This window comes from Toxotes jaculatrix, chromosome 2, assembly GCF_017976425.1.
Source record: "Toxotes jaculatrix isolate fToxJac2 chromosome 2, fToxJac2.pri, whole genome shotgun sequence".
In the NCBI taxonomy this organism is placed as follows: domain Eukaryota; kingdom Metazoa; phylum Chordata; class Actinopteri; family Toxotidae; genus Toxotes; species Toxotes jaculatrix.
This window is the reverse complement of record NC_054395.1, coordinates 25,571,936-25,592,793: the sequence shown is the minus strand read 5'-3', so window position 1 is coordinate 25,592,793 and position 20,858 is coordinate 25,571,936. Positions and strand designations below refer to the sequence as shown.

Sequence of the window (20,858 nt, the reverse complement as noted above, 5' to 3'; positions counted from 1 at the left end):
GCAGACAATGGCTATAGTTAGGAGTCAATATGACACAGCTTTCTCTTTAAACAAGAGGTTTTCAAAGTGTGAGGCGCAGCTCCCCAAAGTGTGAGGGGGTAGGAGTCACAACACAGTCAAACCTGAATACATAGACATTTTTGTTTTAGATCCAGTGTGACTTCATATCTCGTTTATTCCATTGTGAATAAACATCCAAAAATCTGCTTAGAGCAAAGACCCTCCTTATAAACCCAGAACTTGCCTGAGAATTGTCACATTTTTAAGTTTTCTTCAGTATCAAAGCAATCCAGTAAGTAAGTAGCTGTACTTCCACTGGTAAATTGCAAAAAGGAACTCTAAATATCTAATTCGGCATAGATTTAATGGTGCCAATTTGCCAAATGTAAACATATACAGGCTACAAAAAAAAATAAACAGTGCTCATGTTGTAGCTCACAGGTAACTAACTGTATCCTTGGGAACATTATACTTCCAAATTACATACTTAAAGCATGATTATGCCCCCAAATCAAAGTATCGTAAGACACAGAATAATAAGAGTCACAAAACTTTTTTCATGTTGCATCATTCATATTTTTTGACAGTACTGAGGCTCAGAAAGTCTTATCAGCATGGTGCTTATATTCTTGGAACTCTGATACCTTCATCTATCCATTCGTTTACAGGTATTGACTGTGTGTTGATCCCCTGTGATCATCCAGACAAAAAGATGGACAATTTAAAATTGTCTGGGAGTGGAGCCCACCGCGTCGGACTCTGAAAACCCCTGCTCTAAACCAATACGCTCTGTATCCCTTTGATTTAAAGTTTTATGTTAATGCAATTACAGTATTATACTCAGTGCAGAAAAAGGTTTTATGGCTTTAACGTGTGTAAATAATCATCTTGGTGACCATGCATGCACCAGTTATTATACACATTATCTATGTTACAGCGGACAACAATATCATGTACCAATAACATCTGTTTACTGTGGCAGTAAACATGGTTATAAGCAGCTTTCATTTCTACTGTATATTTCTATTCACAGAAAGTTATCACACTTGTGATGTTTTAGTGATGTTTAGTGCTAACTAAAATAGACATCTAATATTCAAATAGGTTATATATAAAAGTAGCAGATGTATTTAAATAACCCCTGATATCTGAATGCAACTTGACAGAAGTGTGTGGTATGTCTACAGGTAAGATTGTGGCTGAATACCTGAACTAAACCTGAAATATCCTTTAGAAGTCAGAGCTTTGTGTCCTGCAGCAGCACCGCAGAGATCACACAGGTGACTGGTTTAAAACCCTCAATAAGTGAGTAGCATACATGTGGACTATTACTGTCAGAATCACGATCAGGGAATATTAAAGATGAAGATGTTTGATGTCGACATTTACAGTAAGTAAACTCTAAAATTCTCCTTAATATTACATTTTTTTTCCTGTGGACAACGTTCACAGTCAGTTGCAGATAATCCATAAACTATCTGATAACATTTTGATATCAGCTTTTCATTGATTCAAACAAAAGACACAGTACCAGCGAGCGTCTGAACGTCACAAAGACACCAATCGTAGATGCTGAGAGAAACAAAGTAAATCCTATCAGAGAGGAACTATTCACACAGAGCACCTCCTGTGTCAATAAATGTTGGGACAGTCAGTGTAATTCCTGTCAAAGTATCCACCTGTGTACAGCCAATCCTCGGCTCCTGTATAGGGGTTTGTTCCCAGCTGGAACCACCTGAAGAGACAAGCAAGACCTGTTTTTAATGACGGGGTTAAAGGAAATGTTGCATAACAGCAGCAATGTACAGTCCTGGGAACATGATGTGTGAAGCATTTTCTCCATTTAAACGGCAAAGTGTGAGTTTTTCTATTTATTTTATTTTTAATAATCTTATTTTTAGATTTTTTTCTAATTATTTCTGATGTGTAACCAACACACACCTGGTTGACCACTCCTCCTCATCCTTGGAGCGCTCCCGGCGTGCAGCCCTTTGTTTCTCCTCTAGCCGTTCTTTCTCTGTACTTGCTGCGTCTATAAAACGCAAAAATATAAATGAAGAACCCATTATAGGATCATGTGAGGCTCCTTGCAGAGCAGTCAAGTGTGTGACAGGAACCATTCTAGCTTCTCTCAGCAGTTAGAAAAGTCAAAACCCTCACGTTCATGTGAGGGTGGTGTTACCTATGTCTCCATTCTCCATGGCTCTGATGTCGGGCCTCAGCCGGCAGTCTGTCGGCGCCATTAGTCTCTCCATGCCGGGCTCCAGCTCGTTTAGTGTCATGGCAAAGCTGGTGAAGTTATACATCTACAGGAGAGGAAACACCGCAGAGGTTACGGTGGGAAGAAACAACTTTGAATTCATATAATTTTTCTACTTTTGTGACATAATTTGGTAAAAAAAAAAAAAACACTAAATTCTCAATTCTCTCATCATTTATCTCTCTGTGTCTCAAAACAGGTGAAAAATTTATGATGTCAACAATCGTCCACACCCTCCAAAGACTGAAGCACAGGTGTATGTGCGATACCGACCTGTGCTGAGTGAGCAGGCCGCGGCGTTATCCTCCACAGTAAGGCACTTCCTGGTATCACAGTCACTGTCTCTTGAACTTCGGGCATCTCATCTGCCTCCTCACATTCACAACTATGTTCCTACATACATGCACACACACACACAGACAGATAAATAACATATATCAGACATGGATCAACAAGCTAAAGCTAACAGTACGTTAAGTACATGAGCAAACAGGTGATTCACAGAAAAACAGTTGCCACAAATTCAACACGTCTCTCAAGCAACAATGCATGTCATTGCAAGACATTATGGATTAGTGCTGGCAATGATCTAATCATACACTGCACTTTGAACATAACTTGAACTAGACAACAGCAGTAGCACACTACAGATATCAAATACGCTTTTACCTTACCTTCCACTAATGCCACTGCATGTTATTGTGAAAGGAAAAGATACCGTTTGAGAAGAAAACATTTTAGAGCGATGAGTAAAATTCACAGATTACTTGACGTTGTAAGACAGATACATAAAACATGTCAGAGACAAACGTGAGAACAGGCTCTAAGCAGCATTTCATCTCAGTGGAAGGTCAGATGTCAGTCGGTTCATCAGTTTGCAGTCAAATCTGAGCATCACTCACCTGCTTCAGCTTTCTCGAGTCTCCTCCTGTCTTCTTGTCCGACTTCTTGTACGCTTCATAAACCTTGGGGTCCACGCTGTACATGCACTCTGTCCACTTCCCGTAGATCACTCGCCGCTTCTTCTTACTGGTTCCACAGCAGAGACATAACATAATTCAGCCCAGAGAAAATGAATCAGAGCCACTGGCTATTCACAGTGGTGCTGTGGTCACGCTCTTACCTTTTGTCTTGGATGTGACCTTCTACTTTGTGCAGCTCTTTGCCAAACATCCCACATGGTTTGAAGTTCAACACACACTTATCTCCCGTGCTGAGGAAACACATGGAAGAAATAGGTGTGTAAATCAATACGCACTTGTCTAGACAGTTTAAATCTCGCAATACAGGGTTTGTCATGGTACCTGTGGTTGACTATCTCCACGGTTCCGTATTGCTCAATCCAGAGTTTCCCCAGGATGATGTTGTGCACGCAGCACATTGGATTTGTCCACGTGTACGCCTCTTTATGCCTGCAGAAAATTCACAGCTACTTCAACGAATAGTTCAACATTTCAAGAAATTCACTTATTTGCTTTCTTTCAGGTGACAAGACCAATGCCTCTGTTACATCTGTCCCTTAAACATGTAGCTGGAACCACGTTTGGTTGCCGTGGCGTTTTACATGTCTTCAACTGTAAATTAAATAAAAGAGCATCTTTTCTGCAGCAAAGCCCAGGTTCAGCTGCCAGGATTTTCTGCAGAATGGCAGGGTGAGTACAACAGACTGTCCAGTGTGAAATAACATCTACACCGATAAATGACACCAACACTCACTTCAGTAACTCCAGTGTCATGGTGCCTTTGGGTTCAGCCTCTACACTTTTGCCCCAGAACTTGAGTTTCGGGTAGATGGAGCCATGAAACTCGAACTCTTGCTTCAGAGACTGAGCGTGGAAGGCACTGACAGGCGGGTGGTGGCTCACCTGCTCTGAGATCAATCTGTATCCCTCATTCTCTCTTAAAAAAAAAAACATTTGGAAATTCTCATCAGTGAAAGTTAAAAAAAATATTCTGTCATCAAGGCAAAACTGTGCTATGCAATGTCAGTTACCACAGGCTGCTGTCAGCAGTCTTTTCTAATACCTTATGAGTTCATATGTCTCCCCCAGTAAAGGATTAAATGGCTTTCCAGTCCTTTCCCATTGAGATGCTACAGCTGAAACAGCAAATGCAGCAACAACCTGTGACAGAGACATGAACTGAATCAGAGCAGAGCTGCGAAGACAAGTCAATGCACCGATGGACAGAAAATTAATCGTTATTACAGTAATTGAATTGATAAAGAAAATAGCAGTTAGTTCCCACACTATATTAGAATAAGATAAATCTGTTAGATAGGATTAGATAAGATCTGTTACACTTATGTGTCCAGGTGCGTTTAGAACAATGGTTAAACGGAGGGAATTCATTTCCAAGAGAAACAAACTGTTATGTTAATGTTATAATCTGATATTAGACAAACACATAACATCACAGTCATCTGTTATCTCTACCTGCATGCGGTCTATGGAGTCAGGTAAACTGCAGGCTTTGTGGATGAGGTGAGTGTGTTCCATGTACTCCGAGATTCTCTGGAGAAAACTCAGCGGTTCGTTAAACACGACTGGCATCGCTATTTTGGACAGCTCCTGTGACACCCCCCCACCCCAAAAAAAAGAAAATCGTATGAGTTAAGTTTTAAAAAACAAACCAGAAAAATAAGCAGTAACAAGCAGAGATGAGTTTCATACTAGATTCAAAGGGTGAAACAGCACTGCTATACAAAATATTTTACTCAAACAGCTCATGCATCATATTATTTAACTTCTAAGCAACAAAAATAAACTCCCCTTTCACTCCCTGGGAATGACAAAAAAAAAAGACTTTAGCAGTCGCTGTATTCAGATGTTCATTTAAGTTATTTTTGTTCTTTCAGATGGCTACAGAGAAAGCACTTCCCAAAACCAATTATAGCATCTGAGCAGAGAAAAAGAGCGGAGAGTTGAGCCTGGGCTGATCCTGAAGCTGCAAGCTGAAAGCTGAAACATGTAAGTTATTCAATTATTTAAAAGATGCATGTTACCTCACGCCAGAACCTGACTACAGCTTGTTCGTAGCAAAGTTGATGTCAGAAAATCAGATTACGCTGTCTGAACATCTGAACAGGTTACTATTCTCATACTTGTGTGAGGGACTCACCATGCCGATGCATTTCTTCAGTATACTCCACACACTGAAATTGTTTCTGGAGATCATTTCAGCAGGCAGGGATTTCCTGGTGCACATTTGGACCAAATCAGATTCAAAAGATCTTTGTGAAATCAGACAAAACTTTTGACAGTGTATCTATTAACACCTGGCGACTGGCGACACGCTCGGCAGAGGAGGTGCTCTCTAGCTAACATCTTAAAAATGTGGTATACTGGCCTCGTCCACCTCCACGTGTGAGCGCATGCATAATGAAAACCTCAAAACCTGAACTCAAAGACTCGTGTACATGTATGAACATGCATGCATACATACATACATACATACAGACAGACATGCAGTTGTAGGCAAGAGTATGGTCACCCCTGCAGCAAACGCGCACACACACAAAATTGCCTTCAAATGTTAATGATTCTAAAATAAATCTAATATAAATCCAGATTTTTGGTCAGTTGCTTAGAGGGTTGTACAGTCGGAGAATTTATCATCAGCTGACAACTCCTAATGACAGTTGTTGACCTGTCTCACAAGTCCCAACAAGTCAGTTAAGGCCCGATGAGTTAATGATGCTCTGACTGTTGCACAAGCAGCAACAGTTCACCAACATATGATTTTCAATGTCTGTTTGCTGCAGTGGTCGCACTTAACTTCTTGTCACTTCAAAAATCAACTAATTATGGAATTTATCCAAATGCAGCTGTGAATACATGCATGCCAGACTTCTGCATGATCCCTCACCTGCGCTCCCACACTCCATTCTCCTGTGTTTTGCTGCCGTCGGTCACCGGCTTGCTGTCAAACACCAGGGCATCTTTAAAACTGACCTCACAGGAATCATCTGACTCCAGCCCTGATGGGGACAAGAGCAGGAGGAGGAGGTAAGTGAAGACACGCTTCATTCATTTTGACCGCAGGAATGTTTAACTACATGAGACCTGTGTGAGACCGTCTCACCTGTCTCGGCGTCGTAAAACTCCTCTTCGCTGTTCATACTGAGCAGAGAAAGTAACTAAGCGTTACTCAGAAGCCATGTTTCCACCATCGGCCTGTCCCTGCAGCCCAGCCTCTCTCCAAGCATCACAGACAGCCAATCACACTACCTGCAACACGGACAGCTCGTTACACCGCGCAGGGCAGCTGGCTGGGGTCGTCAAAGCCAAACATTTTCTAGTGCATGCTGTGAATAAAACAGTAAGAGTCGTGAGTAGCTCTGCTCCACGGAGCTGTTAGTTAGCTGTCGGACGGGCTAACTGGCCGTTAGCATCGCTGCTGCTGCACTGAGTTAAAACGGCGGCTGGAGAGTGAGCAGCTGAGATTAGCTAACGTTACCGGCACAGACACTGACGAACGAAAACCAGCACAAACACGGACATTTAAACACAATTCAGCGACATGTACCTGTGAATTAAGGTCAAATTAAAGCGCTAGTGACATAAACAATCGAGCACTGGACTGCCTCTGAATCCGGGCGGAAGTGGGTGGCAAGGACACCGTGATTGACAGGCACCTCAGCCAATCAGATCGCAGCCAGCGGCCGTCTAGAAATAGAAGGTAAAGAGCAGATGTTGAGTCCAGCAGCTATTTTCAACACGGACTAAATAATGTGACATTAAACGAGGCCACACAGGACTTTTAAAAAAGGCTGGGAGGACCTGACTCCTCTAATCAGGGTATGACTGATAAATGTGATTTAACAGGTTTAAGTTTAAGGAGTTTTTTTGGGGGGGGCAGGACCCCCTAACATTCAAAGAAATAACATTACAACTTAAGTTGTAATTGTTATATATATATATATATATATATATTTTTTTTTTTTTTTTTTTTTTTTACGGGCACAATTTCATTGTCACCCACAGACTGTATATAAAACAGAGAAAATATTGATAGAAATATAGACAGATATTACGAGTATTGTTAATACGGGTATTTATAATGGTTATTTATAATGGTACGGGTTTTTGAAGGGTAAAACAAAAAAAGAAAAGATGAGAAAATACCAATGTAAAGAACAAATACCTCAAATTTGTACTTAATTGCAGAACCTGAGTAAATTAGTTATTTTCCAGCACTGTAAATAACCCAGCAGATAAAGAGGGAAAGAGGCAAACTGCTCTCTGTAACTTCTCGCCACAATTTAATAACTTAGTGCTGAATTAGAAAGCTACAAGTTAATGCAGCTCGAGCAGGCTACTCCACAAGGTGGCAGCTTTACACCAGTGATCGGTCAACTCAAAATCTGGACATTTTATTTCAAAATTAAATTTGAAATACATTGAATAAATCTAAAACCCAACAAGAATCTAAACTTAAGTGTGTGATTACTGAACATGTTGTCCAGGATCTGTTGATGTGCAGACAGCAAAACGTGTTTGACTGTTTTAATGTAGTCAAGTAAATATATCATCAAACTGGTGATGGTGGAAATAAATAGTTGAATACTCAGAGGGATGAAGGGCAAGTTGTTTAACTGTGGATCAGAATTTAAAAGCAGTGAGTGGAAGTTGTGGGAGGCAACAGCATTGACTCAGATGCGTCAAGTCAACAAAAGGCTCACAGTAAGACCACAAAAAATGTGAGTGTTAAAATAAAAGCTTCCCAACTGTCTGTGCCATCTTTTTCCTCCATGGGCAGATAGAAGAAAACAACTAATCTGAGAAAAAGAAGACAGTGCTAGAAATGTCGGTGGTAAATCTCAGTTTGAGATAATTCGCCTTTCTTTTTTAATGACCTGTTTTTTTTAAATCATAAATTATTATCAAGTGTCATGTTCTGGGGCTACAAGCATTTGATACAAACTCATAAAATGTGTCATCGTTAATATAAATTGTGTTTGTGTGTGTGTTTTTTTTTTGTGGGGGGGGGGGGGGGGGGGGGTGAAAAACGTAAAAAATTAACATTTTACTTTGGTCTAAAGAAACAAGAAACGGCAGAGCATTTTCAGCATTTTCATCAAGGGTGTATGGTAGGCTTTTATTTTGGAAACGATGACCGGAAGTCATTGTTAAACTGCGTTAGTCATACGCTGGTCACTGTTCGGCCTCTCTCTGTGCGTGCTTTATGGCAAAGTTTCAGTATCACGATGGGGAGCAGCCAGTCGGATCTCTTAAGTCACCGAGCTGTGGAGGACTAAAGGATAATTTTAAAATATCTCTGAAAACACCATGATCATCTTGAATTAAAAAGTTGCACGCCTATTTTTTTCCCCCACCAAACAGAAGAGAAAGAGTCGCTGGAAAAAGTCGGAATGAACAGAGACGGAGACAAGAGCGCAAAGACTGCGCTCCGGAGTCAGAAACAACCCAGGACGCACCAACAGGTTTCTGTGCAGAGGAGGAAGAAGGATCCGTCTTCTAAAGATGCTCGAAGTGGCTCCTGCTCCAAGGACACCCAGTCAGGTCAGTGCGACACCGAGAAGGAGGTGAAAACAGCGGGGCTGCAGGGAAAGCGTCCGGGGAAAGTGTCAAACAGTGCCACCGTAGAGTGCCAGAGGAGCCCCGGGGCGCAGAGGAAACTGTCCGATGCCAGCAACGCTTCAGAGGACCTGAGCAAAGACTCCGGCTGCCTCTCTGGGAAACTCTCCTCCTCCGACAGCAGCTCAGAAATATCCGACTGCCCCTCGGAGGGCAACAAGCACGACTCTCCAAGTAGCGACAACGAATTAAGCTGGATAGACGGGAGAGCTTATGTGAACCCGGAGACAGGCGACGGCAAACCGAGCGCAAAGGCAGCAGGAGATACCTGCGCTCCCCAGCCCGATGCTGCTGGAGGGGGTCTCAGTTTGTTTCACTCCTCTGGGACATTTTTGGAGCTTATGATGGGGGAGACAAACGAGGATCTTGTCAGGGAGGTGGAAGACCTGAGATCAGAGAACGAGTATCTGAAAGTAAGTTTAATTTGGTTATACTTGATTGAATTTGTCTAATTTGGTTTGCAATTTTAATTCTGTTTGCATGATATCAAGTTATTTTTTCATCCAAATTTACACATATATCTATGTTGTTTTTTTTGCCTCTTTATGAGCTCTGTAAGAGCCTGTGAGTCCCAGTGGGAGGCCCTCCAGACTCTGAACAGCAGAGCCGATTTTCTGTAAATGCTCATGTCAGTCTTCATTAGTGACTGCAGGACAAGTAAGGGGAAGCTCTCGTGCAAGAATCAAAAGTCAAGAGTCTCTGCTGACTTAAATAATCTGTGGCATCATCAGTAGCATTTTCCACCACACAACAGCTTATTGGACGAGAAATCACAAGATACAGAAAGTGGAAACTTATTAAGTTTTTGTTCTAAACGAGAAGCTTTTGACTGAGTTTTAAATATTTTCAGAGGAGTCATTATTGACTTTTAATAGGTACAATTCAAAAGTAGAAATTACCAAAAAGCAGTGACTTTCAACAGTGACATTCATCTCTTTGCCATTTATTTAGTTCATGTAATTTGTAATTTAGTTCATGTGCTGTGAGTAATGGAGACTGCTGTGCCTTTCATTTAATGTATGACATGCTTTATAAATAGGGAGTAGTGGATCAAGTATTCAGGTCCTTTACTCAAGTAGAAATACCAATATCACACTGTAAAAATACTCACTTACAAGTAACAAGTAACTTTACTTAAGTAAAAATTTGCAAGCATCAATATTTAGGCAATGGAGATATTTTTGAACAGTTTTATATGAGGCTGCAACTAATGATTATTTTCAGAAATAGATCAACAATCTGCTGATTAAAGCAACTGTCAAGTAAATGTAGTGGAGAAAAAAGGAACAATATTTCCCTCTGAAATGTCATGTATGAATATAAAGTCTCCCGAAGAGTAAATACTTAAGTACAATTACATTAAATTTGTACTTATATAGATGTACTTAGTTACTTGTTAATGTTAATTATCAATTATGGTAATATATTACTCTTGTTTTTTTTTTCCAGTACAGAGAGTGAATTAGATTCAAGTGCAGTTTCTTTTTTATTTTTGGCATTTAAAGGAGAAGTTATCCAGTGAAGATGTGTTGCACTTTCATAAAATCTAAATTTCATAACTACAACTTGTATTTCTGGAAACTTACAATTTAGATTTGTTATTAGAGTCACTCCTGATATGATATGAACTCAGCACTAGTCTCCTCTTGTCTCCTAAATATCCATTTCATTCACGCTCCACACCTTCAGTTTGTAACTCAGCCTTTTTGCTAAAGCTGTTGTATTTCTGTGTTGTCCGTCCCAGGATGAGGTGGAGGAGCTTCGCTGTGAGATGCTGGAAATGCGTGACATGTTCCAGGAGGAGGAGGTGTACCAGCTGCAGGAGCTGCGGCTGCAGCTGGAGCAGGCCAACAAGACGTGTCGCATCCTGCAGTACCGCCTCCGCAAGGCCGAGCGCCGCAGCATCCGAGTGGCTCAGACTGGACAGGTGGACGGGGAGCTGGTCAGGAGCCTGGAGCACGATATCAAGGTCAGCTAACTCCTCCCGTCTCTCTGCATGTGACTGTGTGGTTTTTTCCCCCTTAAAACTCACTCACCGCCAACAAACAGTAAAAGCTCTTTCTCCGAAAACACATCTTTTGACTGAATCACTGCCGTTCCAGTTGCCGGCATCAAAGTGAATGTTTTCTGTTAGTCCCGCAAAGCTTTTTCTCTTTTCAGCACATTAAACAGTGATCGGCTTGTTCATACACACTGAAGGACTGTAATCAGTTGACAGCACCCTGAGTCACCACTGTTTGCTGTGCTGTAAAGTGCTCCCTGCTGTTTGCCCACACCACAGGAATTTCATTAGGTTGAAATGTCTTCCTCATGCATCCTGTTGATATTTTGAACGTACCATGGTGCAATTATGTGGTGAGTTGTTCTCCATGAGTAGGAAACGTAAAAGCACAGTAATCTTTATCAGAATTGTGGCAGGTCGGCTACTCTGCTGTTAATATGAGACTCTGAGGTCTCTATTTCCCTGAACCAGTGTATGTGTGGTGGTGTAGGATTCCCAACAGCCTCAGCTTCACCCTCTCATCCACTCATATGGTGAATTCCTGTCACAAGCATTTCCTTGTAAAGTTTCTCAGCTTTAGCCAAACCAACTGCTGCAGAGACTGTAGATTGCAGTCACAAAATAATGCTCATGAGGACAACCAGGACAAAAAGACTTTTCTGACAGCGCTTTGCTGGAAAGTCAATCAAATGACCAGAAAGAGAGGAAAAATGGGATGCAAAACAAAATGCAAAATTACTGTGAACATATAAAAAGCAACTACAATGAGACACAAAATGATCAGAGATGCAAAATGACCACAAACAGAAGCAAAATAGCAACAAAGAGATGAAAAATATCCAAAAAAGAGGTAAAATAACTGAAATGAGAGACAAAATGAACACAGAGAGAAGCAAAACTACCATAAACAGATGCAGTGAGACCATAAGGAGAAGCAAAATGGCAACGAAGAGACAAAAAACAACCAAATTATGACAAAACAGTCGCTAAGAGATGTGACCAGTGTGTAATTTTTTGTTGTTTTGTGTCTCTTTCAATCTTTGGGTCTTTGTAGAGGGGGTGGGGGCCCTTTTACGTGTTTGTGCCCTGGGAACCATTCGCTCAAAATCAGTCCATGATTGGAGGTAACAATAACCTGCTCTTTGTTTTGTCTACAGGTTGCAAAGAGCGTGTCCCTCCGGTTGTACAATGAGCTGGAGGCGGTGCAGAAGAAGAATTCCCAGTTGGAGTGGGAAAATGAGGCGCTTCGTGAGAAGACACAGGAGCTGGAAGTGGCCAAGCAGGTCTTAACGGCTGAGGTGGAGAAAACCAGAGAGGTGTGACATTAAAGCAGGATATTTTACGGTGAAACAAGTCAAAAATGTGTTTGGCTTATTGGGAAAGTTTCTCTGTGCTCAACTTTAACCTGAGTTTAAGACATGAGCAGCTTGGAGGCCAGCATGCAGCATAGACCAGTGAGACGTCTTCTAAAGAGACCTTTTTAAAACCACATAGGAAGCAGTTTAAAACATTTCTTGAAGGGATAGTCAATAAATCAGCGTATTGGGTGTCGATATGCAGCCTAAACCTTGACAGAAACATTAGCTTCCACCACTGACACCCCTCATGAATCTCCATCCCTCTGGTCAGGAATCCTCCTCTCCATTACCCCACGCAGCTGCACCCATCCCGGGCAGCTGTCCCCCTGATGTCAGGTGACACATGACCCTGACGCAGATCAATGATATGAGTGGAGGGCTCGGCCTGCAGCTGCCCCTGCGCCTGGGCGGGGAGATGCAGCCTGGTATGCTGAAGCCTGAACTCCAGGCACAGCTGATGTCCTCAGCTGAGAGGACAGAGAAAAGGGAGAGAGGGTGCGAGAGTTTACAGAAATAGACTCTCTCTCGCTTTCTCTCTCTTTCTGCTTCTATTAAGCTCAGCTAAATCTGGATCAGTGTGTATTATGGCATTCATAAAGGCGGGTGTTGGTGCGCCGACATACTGACCTACAACCATCACCGCATATACTTTCATCACACTGTAGCCGCCACACCCTGTCAGAGATTGAATTTCCAGTCCACTTTTTATTCTTCTGCTGCGCTCTCCCACCTCGGTGCCTCCTGTGATAACGATCGTGCACTCTGGTGACACGTGATTGGTTTAATCCAGGATTCGGTGCTTTGGCGTGAGCTCAGTCTGGTCCACTCATCTGAGACAGCTGCTAGTCCCTTTGAATCCCAGCAGGGAAATCCACTTAGATTACCTAATCTAGGAGCACAAAACACAGTGGAGATAGATGTGAAGGAGGATGAGTGTTTCAGAGATTCACACCGCTCTGCTGGTCTGTCCGTGACCCTGTGTGTGGGACTGGAATGGTAACGCAATACTGTCAGGTCATAATGAAGCTGTACAAAAAAAGACAAAAGCTGCAACACAAAATTTATCTCCTCTCCTGTAATATCACATTTCGGGTCACAGTAGACCTACACAGCCTCCAGGCCCACTGACCTTGAACTGAAAATACTGCCAACCTCATGTTTGCCACTTCTAGGCTGACTACAAGATGACTATTATTAACACACTGACATCCTGTCTAGTGTTTAAGAGTGAGACAATGCCGCCAGACAGAAGCTTACATTCCTCTCATGCTTAGACTTACAAATAAAATCAGTCATGTGGAGAAGGGAAGGACTCAGAGGTGAGAAACAGTTTGGATCCAAACACACCATGGACACTTACTGCATTTCAGACAAAAGAGCTAGATGAAAATACTGAGACTACTCTCATGTTTGTCCATCATATATGATGCTTCACACAGCAGTTGTTAGCCTATCTTAGCTTAGCTTAGCATAAAGACTGGAAACAGCTGGCCTGGCTCTGTCCAAAGATAACAAAAATCCACCTGCCAGCACCACCAAAGCTCACTGCTTCAGATGTTGTATCTCATTTGTTTAATACTCCAGTTTGTGGTTTTACAAGGTTACATGCCAGAGTATTTCCTGGCTGTGCGCAGTGACTGCATGGAGCCTTTTTGACCACAAATTATAGTTTTTGTTTTTTGAACAGTTTGAACAAACAAGATATAACACCTTATTAGTGAGCTTTAGAAACTGGTAAGTGGATGAGAGTGTTATCGATCTTCTCATTTCACACTCAGCTGTAAATGTCAAACTATTCCTTTAACTGTGTCTTTATGTGAAAGGTATCCCGCTGAGCTTTGTATGAGATTTCAGTGAAGTCTCTAGGCACCCAAATTTTTTTTTTGTTTTATGTCATCATGTACATCACAGTTTTAATGACCGTTGAACAAATGTCCTGAAAGATGCAAATTTAACAAACTGAAACATCTAAAACCATTTTCGTGGCTTTTTAAGTTGTTCACTTTGATGTGTTTTTGGCCAAAGTAATGCGTGTACTGAACCCCTGATAAAACTCTCTGCCATGTTTTTATCCCTCAGAACTCTCTGAAGAAGAAAAGCATCAGATCAACAGCCAGTAAGGCTGAGAAGAGGCTCTGTCAGCAGACTGAGGTTTGATATATTCATAATTCATGTTTGATTTAAATGGTGGCTGCACCCATGAGAAATTGCATGTCGCCTTAGTCCTTGATTATGATTGTCGTCACTGTTGTTTGTTTGCCAAAAGGATGACAGTGCCGATCTCAAGTGCCAACTCCACTTTGCCAAAGAGGAATTAGCTCTCATGTGCAAGAAGCTCACCAAATTGGTATCAGAGAGTGAGGGCATGCGCGAGGAGCTGGCCAAATACCACTCAGCCTACGGCGACATAGACGCCACCCAATCACCTGAAGGCAAACACAACTCCGCCCACGCCCGGGAGGCGGAGGTCAAAGTTCATTTGAAACTGGTGGAAGAGGAGGCCACACTCCTGAGCCGGCGCATCGTCGAACTGGAGGTGGAGAACCGTGGACTCAGAGCAGAAATGAGCGACCTGAGAGAAAAAATAGGAGGAGGAGGGGAAGTGGAGGAAGAAGAAGAGAACCAGGATGTTTTGGAGGAACATGGGGCAGCTTCTACGCCGGCGGGTGACAGAGAGGGAAGGGAGCAAAGTTTGAAAATGGGATGTGCTGTTTACGAGCAGGGACAGGACGAGGGAGCCGAAAGAGATAAAAGTGATGCAGAGACATCTCTGCTTTGCAGCCAATCGCAGACTGAAGGGATGATTACTGCTTGTCATATCACGCGAGAAGGTCCTGTAGGTGGTGAGTGGGACCCCTCAGACAGTCAGGAGGCTGACAACGACAAAAAACCTGACAGAGGTCTCAAAGGAATGACTGTGAAAGACTATGAAACCATTGTAGCTCTCAGAGATCATTCCTGCATTTTGAATGCAGCCATTCAGCTCCTGACGACACCACCGAAAAACGGGCACTGTTCATCTCCCTCATGTGCTTTCACCTCTCCGACAGACGTGGACTCTAATGGTAATACACAGAAGGTATTCCAGCCAGGATCTTTAAATGAGGCTTTGGAGCTTCTGCAGGCCATGCTGTTGGCTTTTATTGGGAGAGTGGAGACGCTTTTAACAGGAGAAGATTTAGGCAAAAAGGACGGACACGCTTGGGATTCCTACACTTTCTCCTTTCTCTCGGGAAACTCTACGTATCATGACATGGATAGCCATAATATCAAAGAGTCACCATGTAAGCAGGAGTGTGTTGAAGACCTCCGCACCACAGAGGTCAAGGAAAGGGCAACAAGACAAGCGTCTTCATTCCGGTGGGACGTCCTCCACAGCTGCAGGGACCCAAAAATGCAACTATCCTTGCAGATTCTGTGGATCCTCCATCAGTGGTGCCAAGTTAAAGGACCCGACCTGGAGGGAAAAGAGGTAAGATTAAAGATGGCGATCATTTACTGTTTCAAATAAACACGTGTTTGAGGAGGAAAAATACAGAGCTCCTTATAATAGATGATGTACTCGCTGATCATTGAATCAGCCGACTGAGTTTGTTTTTTTTAAAGCTAAAGTTCATCTTTGGAATATCTAAATATATCTGGATGTTGTTTCTGTTTTTTTTTTTTGGTTCAGGGTAAAGACAGAACCATGTCTGTGCTGCGAGGGTTGTTGCAGGACCTCGGTGCGGAGCTTCGGAATGATCGGATTGAATTCGACAGTGAAGCCAAGGCCACGCAGGGCAAGGCAACTGAGGTAAGGATGGTGTTTACCCTTCAGGCATACGTCCCCCCACCCCCGCGTCTGTGAGGCTGTGTGATACAGTGGGAAGACATGCTGATGATCTGTCTCCCTGGCCACACGTCCTCCTGACACTCGGTTCAACAGGCATCATGAAAAGACTCATGCCAGAGTATTTAGGCTAATCTCTTGTAGGGGCTACAGCCAAACAGGGCAGGCGTGTTCAAATCTGCTGCATGAAAACCCTCAACTGACTCTCTGCAGTGTCCAAACATAGAGCAGTGCGTGTATTCTTCAAACTAAATTATCTTCCTCTCTCAACCTGTTTGGTCAAATGCAAATAAAAAGATTGTTTTAATGTGCATTAGACAAGAAATGTAATCTAACATCTGAGTTATTGCTGCTTGTGTCCTTTGCACAGCGTGACTCACGAACTGATTTGCCAAGGCTGGATTTGTTTCTTTAATGGTTGTTTTTCCTTCTGACTCCACTGAGGAGGCTGTAATCCCTCTTTTCCTCAGAGGAACATTTAGTTTGCCTTTAAAAAAAGTCTGCTCTGTGAGGCTGCAGTAACACACAGCCATGCTTTGAGCTAAATGCTACACAAAAGCACACAAACATCAGCTTCTTCTTCAAAGATCATTGTATTCTCTAGCAAGTTGTTTGCTAAAAAACAGTTAAGGGTTCCTATACTATAGAGTGTAATGATGCTGAGTGATGGATGTTTTACTGCAGAGTTGGATGTGTGAGGGTTAAACGTTTGTTCAATTTAGCCACAAATCTATGAAATTTCAGTGTTTAATTCCCTTTAACAACAGGTTTTGGCTGCACAAAGTACAGCTGAGGCTGGTGGGGCTTTTTTTGCGAGTATTTGGTCATAAACCAAAACACTGGACAAATTGAAATTTAACCTGATGATGTCTGTAGATGAAAAATCTGAAGATCATGAAAGTTATTGCAATTCTCAGAAGAACATTTAGTTCCTCTGAGAGGTTCATTGTGAGGGGGGACGTGAATGTCTGGACCAAATTTCATGGCGATCCATCCAATGGTTATTGAGCTATTTCAGTGTGGACCAAAGTGGTGAACCCATCAACAGAGCCACGCTGCTATTGTGTTGAATGACCATTATCTGCTTGCTGTGTCTTTCCTCTTTCTGCTCAGCGTGCCCGCAGTGGTATCTTTCATGATGAACGACCCTGTGAAGACAGGTCAGTGACTTCTCCACATAGTCCATCTTGTTCATTGAGTCACCGACGTCGTAAACTCATGTGTCTCCTGCTGTTTTCACAGAATCTGCAGCTCAAAAGGGAAAAAACCGAAGCGGCAGTTTTCTCCACACGACTCCAAGAGGAAGAACTGGTGCTATCTGAGCCAGGAGGCCGCCCAGCTGGACCGAGAGGACCCCGTTAAGACGTGGGACCATCTAATCATGCCGCTTAGCTTCCCTGATCTCGATTTTGAGCAGATGTTCATGGAGAGAAGCCACACTGCCCCGGAGAAGTCGGGCTTCCGCGTCTACTACAGCCCCCCGTCAGCCCGCAGAGTCCAGTTGGCTCAGTTGAAGCAAAGCCCTGTCGCAGACAGAGAGTCTGTCGACACTCCCTCTCCGTGGTGCACGCCGCCGACCTCCTTCTCTCCGCTCTGTCTGAGCTCATCTGCCAACCTGAGCGACGATGTGAAGGAAATGACGGCCAGCTGGAGGCAGAGAGTCCACGAGAGTTCACAGGAGAAGAGCGGGAGATTAGCAGAGCGGTGGGTGGACGTGGCCTGCTCAGGTACTCAGACCCACATGAAGCCACAGATGGTGAGTGTTGGTCTGCAGACAGATGGGACTCAGGGGCCAGTCGCCGTGAGAGGCAGCCCTTCTCGCGTCCTGAGCTCATCCTTGGTCTCTGCCCGCTCTCACCACATCTCCACCTCACTGGACGGAGTAGCAGGTCGACTCGAGAGGCCCAGACCCTCAACCTCCTCACCTAAACTGTACCGGAGACACTCTGCATCCAGTGCAACCTGTCTCCCCTCCTCAACTGCCAGTTTGAGTTCCTCGTCCTCTGGATCCACCTCTAGAGACCGAGCACTGTGGAACCTGAATCACCAAAGCCCCTCTGGGCTCACGTGGACCCGACAAACCAGTCACAAAGCAGGTGCAGGACAGAACAACAGGTCTCTGAGCAGCCCCAAGCCTCCCTCCAAATCTGCAGGCGCCAACCGTTACGGTTTGGTCACAGAGTTTCTGCGCAGGGTGAGCGGCCGGGCCGAGAAACCAGTGCCGGGGTCAGGACAGAAGACGAAGAGCGGTCCGAAGAACCTGGAACGTGTTCCGACGAGGCCTCCTGCCGCCCCGCTGCACAGGACCGACAGCGTGACGAGGATCGTCAACCAGAGGTTCATGAAGCAGAGAGAGGAAGCCAGCCGAGCCCAGAGAGAGGAGAGGGGCGGCAGCCTGAACCACAGTGTCAGACACAACGTTAACGTTTCAGCAGAGGTGAGAGCAGCTATGCAGCTATGTTTAGGGTGTAAACACAATAAATCCTCACATTTGTGAAGCTGGAGCAAGAAATATTTGGTATTTTTGCTTATAAATTGATTATCAAACTAGTTGCCAGTTAATTTTCTGTCAATTAAACAATCATCAGTTCATTGCCAGCCTAGTTATAGACCTAATTAATTTCTATTATTTCATCCACCTCTTCTCTCTGATTAGGATGGAAACTACGACTGCAGCTCCAGCAGCACCTTGACCTTCTGCTTCGCCCGCTCGTCTCGCTCCGCCCAGAGACAAACGTCAAACCAGAGCAAACTCCACCGGCACAGATACTCGCCTCCAGCGAGCGCGGCTGTGGACTCCAACTGTGAGTGAACGGCCGGGGGAATAACAACAGCAGCTCCACTGATGCTTCTGGACAGCTGAGAGCAGTCAGAGCCACAGGGCTGGAATTTAACACGTATTCTGTACATGTACTGTAAACCTTGCAATTCTGCAGGATGGTTGAACTGGGAGAACTGGTAGACTGTATATGGGATGTGTAGCAGAGCTGTGAGTAAACTGATAGGTTCATTTCTTCTGGTGCAATTAAAATCACTCATCTCCTTTGACAGATTAATTTTTATTTCGCTTACTCAAATAAAATGTTGAAATGTTGAATATTCATTTATACTGACAGTTATTTAAACCTTCAAACTAAAACTGACTTTTGCACTTACATTGTGGATTGATTTTCTATTATCTTTGTCGTATTTTGTAGAGAATAACCTCGTTTTACTGAATAAACATCTAAGTTCTGACCAAGAGGCTTTAACTCTGTTGTGTCTTTACATTCATACCTCACTCTGAAATCTGTAGATTTTTATTTAAGCTGTGGAAACTTGTTTACTCTGCAGTAATCAGCTGCTGCAGGAGGGGGAATCACGTCACGCACCCAAAAAAAGAAAAAGTAACTGCTAAGTAGTTAATAAGATAAGATTTCCTGTCAGGAGCCTGATCCCTCTCCGTCCTCCCCTCCCTCTCCTATTGTGTGACTCCTGACTTTCATTGCCACTGAAGTGTGCCGCTTCGTTTTGTGTCCGTGTTACACACCTGGATATTAGATGTAAATTCACTGTGGGCGATGGAAGCTCAGATTTTCTTGAAACAGATCAGCAGAATCAGTTGCGACAAGCAGGCGTCCCGTGGCTGTGGTCAAGGACAGAGAGAGTGGAGGAGCCACACAATCACACGGCATCACGTTTCTGCTCACAACATGTGTTCATCCTCTACTGTTACACATAACACACACACACACAACAATGTGGGTTATGGCCCAACGGAGCGTCTCCAATTCACCGTAACCTGGTTTCACACAATCACTGAAAAGGCAGCAAATCACAGACAAAACAGACCAGTGCAGTAAACAAGAAGGTAATATTCATGAATAATCAATAATAGTTCTCATAATTCACAAAGTGTTTACAGTTGTTAACAAATACGAAAAACAGTCACAATCATAATTGCAAAAAAATGCTTTTTACTCCAAAATGTTCATTTAACAGCTGTACTCACTGTTTACTGTGCAGGTTAAGATGCTAAATACAAAAAAATATGATGTACTTAAATAAAATACTAAATATTAGCTTCTCCATGACCGGCTCCTTTAACATGTTAATGCCTCTGTAACAACAATCCAGAAATAATTTAAAACTCTCAAACAGGTAATTCCGCTCGACGACTGATGCTTTAAGTACATTTATCTAATAATACTTTTGTATTTTCCCTGAACGCAGGACTTTGACTTGTAACAGAAAACTTCCACTTCCACCGTGAGCTGAGTGTTGAGTTGCAGGACTGACTGTCACCTGAGGGGGCGCTGCCGCCGCAGCTGCGCCCTCTCACTCCGCTGTGCGCCCTCTTTAACCGCGTTTTGTTGATGCCAAATAAAATGCGCGCCGGAAGCGCTGCTCTGTTTATTGCTGTTTGACTAAAATCTGTCCGGCCGCATGAGAATCCGTGAAGTTAAAGGGAAGTCAGGGCCGAGATGGAGTCAGTTTTCTCGAGGTTTGACTCCTATGACTTCGAGGCTGATCAGAGGTTTCAGGACGGACTGAAGGTTTTACACAAGTCCAGCAACAACAGCGACGAAACCACGCTGCAGGACATGAAACTCTTCTTCTATAACAGGTATGTGACACCTGTGCAGCTTCATTTGCTTATATTATTTTAATTATTCACCTATGTGATGTGAGAAACATCCTTTATGACCTGTACGTGGCTGCAAAATAACTTTTTACCTTCAAGTGTTTGAAATATCCCGCACATCTCACAGGTTTGTTGTGTTTTAAATTATTTATTTCTTGTTTAGTTATTTTGGTGCATGTATTGTGT

The 20,858-nt window shown here is 43.3% G+C and overlaps 2 protein-coding genes across 5 annotated transcripts; one reads left to right on the top strand and one right to left on the bottom strand.

Annotated features, from left to right (window-relative positions):
- Nucleotides 1-345: 345 nt before the first annotated feature.
- On the bottom strand, nucleotides 346-6,866 carry LOC121196557 (oxysterol-binding protein-related protein 2-like). Of its 4 annotated transcripts, none has more exons than XM_041059868.1 (15): nucleotides 6,788-6,866; nucleotides 6,344-6,489; nucleotides 6,128-6,239; nucleotides 5,381-5,456; nucleotides 4,696-4,830; nucleotides 4,286-4,383; nucleotides 3,977-4,159; nucleotides 3,565-3,672; nucleotides 3,384-3,473; nucleotides 3,163-3,289; nucleotides 2,534-2,653; nucleotides 2,183-2,306; nucleotides 1,942-2,032; nucleotides 1,680-1,735; nucleotides 346-1,572 (listed from the first exon to the last, which is right to left on the bottom strand). In XM_041059868.1, exons 2-15 carry the CDS (start codon nucleotides 6,378-6,380, stop codon nucleotides 1,496-1,498), a joined length of 1,434 nt encoding a protein of 477 aa, XP_040915802.1. In that variant the 5' UTR covers nucleotides 6,381-6,489; nucleotides 6,788-6,866; the 3' UTR covers nucleotides 346-1,495. The 4 variants fall into 4 exon arrangements, with proteins under 4 accessions (XP_040915802.1, XP_040915804.1, XP_040915801.1 ...); XM_041059870.1 differs by having other exon boundaries at nucleotides 6,344-6,381; nucleotides 6,788-6,858; XM_041059867.1 differs by having other exon boundaries at nucleotides 6,344-6,566; nucleotides 6,788-6,854.
- Nucleotides 6,867-8,633: 1,767 nt separating this feature from the next.
- Nucleotides 8,634-19,280, top strand: si:ch211-197l9.2. Its single transcript, XM_041052550.1, has 9 exons — nucleotides 8,634-9,272; nucleotides 10,604-10,828; nucleotides 12,019-12,177; nucleotides 14,299-14,370; nucleotides 14,486-15,691; nucleotides 15,893-16,012; nucleotides 17,162-17,208; nucleotides 17,291-18,485; nucleotides 18,705-19,280. Exons 1-9 carry the CDS (start codon nucleotides 8,634-8,636, stop codon nucleotides 18,858-18,860), a joined length of 3,819 nt encoding a protein of 1,272 aa, XP_040908484.1. The 3' UTR covers nucleotides 18,861-19,280.
- The last annotated feature ends 1,578 nt before the right edge of the window (nucleotides 19,281-20,858 follow it).

Coding starts and splice junctions, on each gene's coding strand:
- LOC121196557 (XM_041059868.1), bottom strand. CDS start 6,380: ATGAACAGCGAAGAGGAGTTTTACGACGCCGAGACAG. Junction 3,474..3,564: donor GTGGAGATAGTCAACCACAG/GTACCATGACAA, acceptor GTGTTTCCTCAG/CACGGGAGATAAGTGTGTGT. Junction 1,573..1,679: donor CGAGGATTGGCTGTACACAG/GTGGATACTTTG, acceptor TGTTTCTCTCAG/CATCTACGATTGGTGTCTTT.
- si:ch211-197l9.2 (XM_041052550.1), top strand. CDS start 8,634: ATGAACAGAGACGGAGACAAGAGCGCAAAGACTGCGCTCCGGAGTCAG. Junction 9,273..10,603: donor CAGAGAACGAGTATCTGAAA/GTAAGTTTAATT, acceptor TGTCCGTCCCAG/GATGAGGTGGAGGAGCTTCG. Junction 10,829..12,018: donor GCCTGGAGCACGATATCAAG/GTCAGCTAACTC, acceptor TTTTGTCTACAG/GTTGCAAAGAGCGTGTCCCT.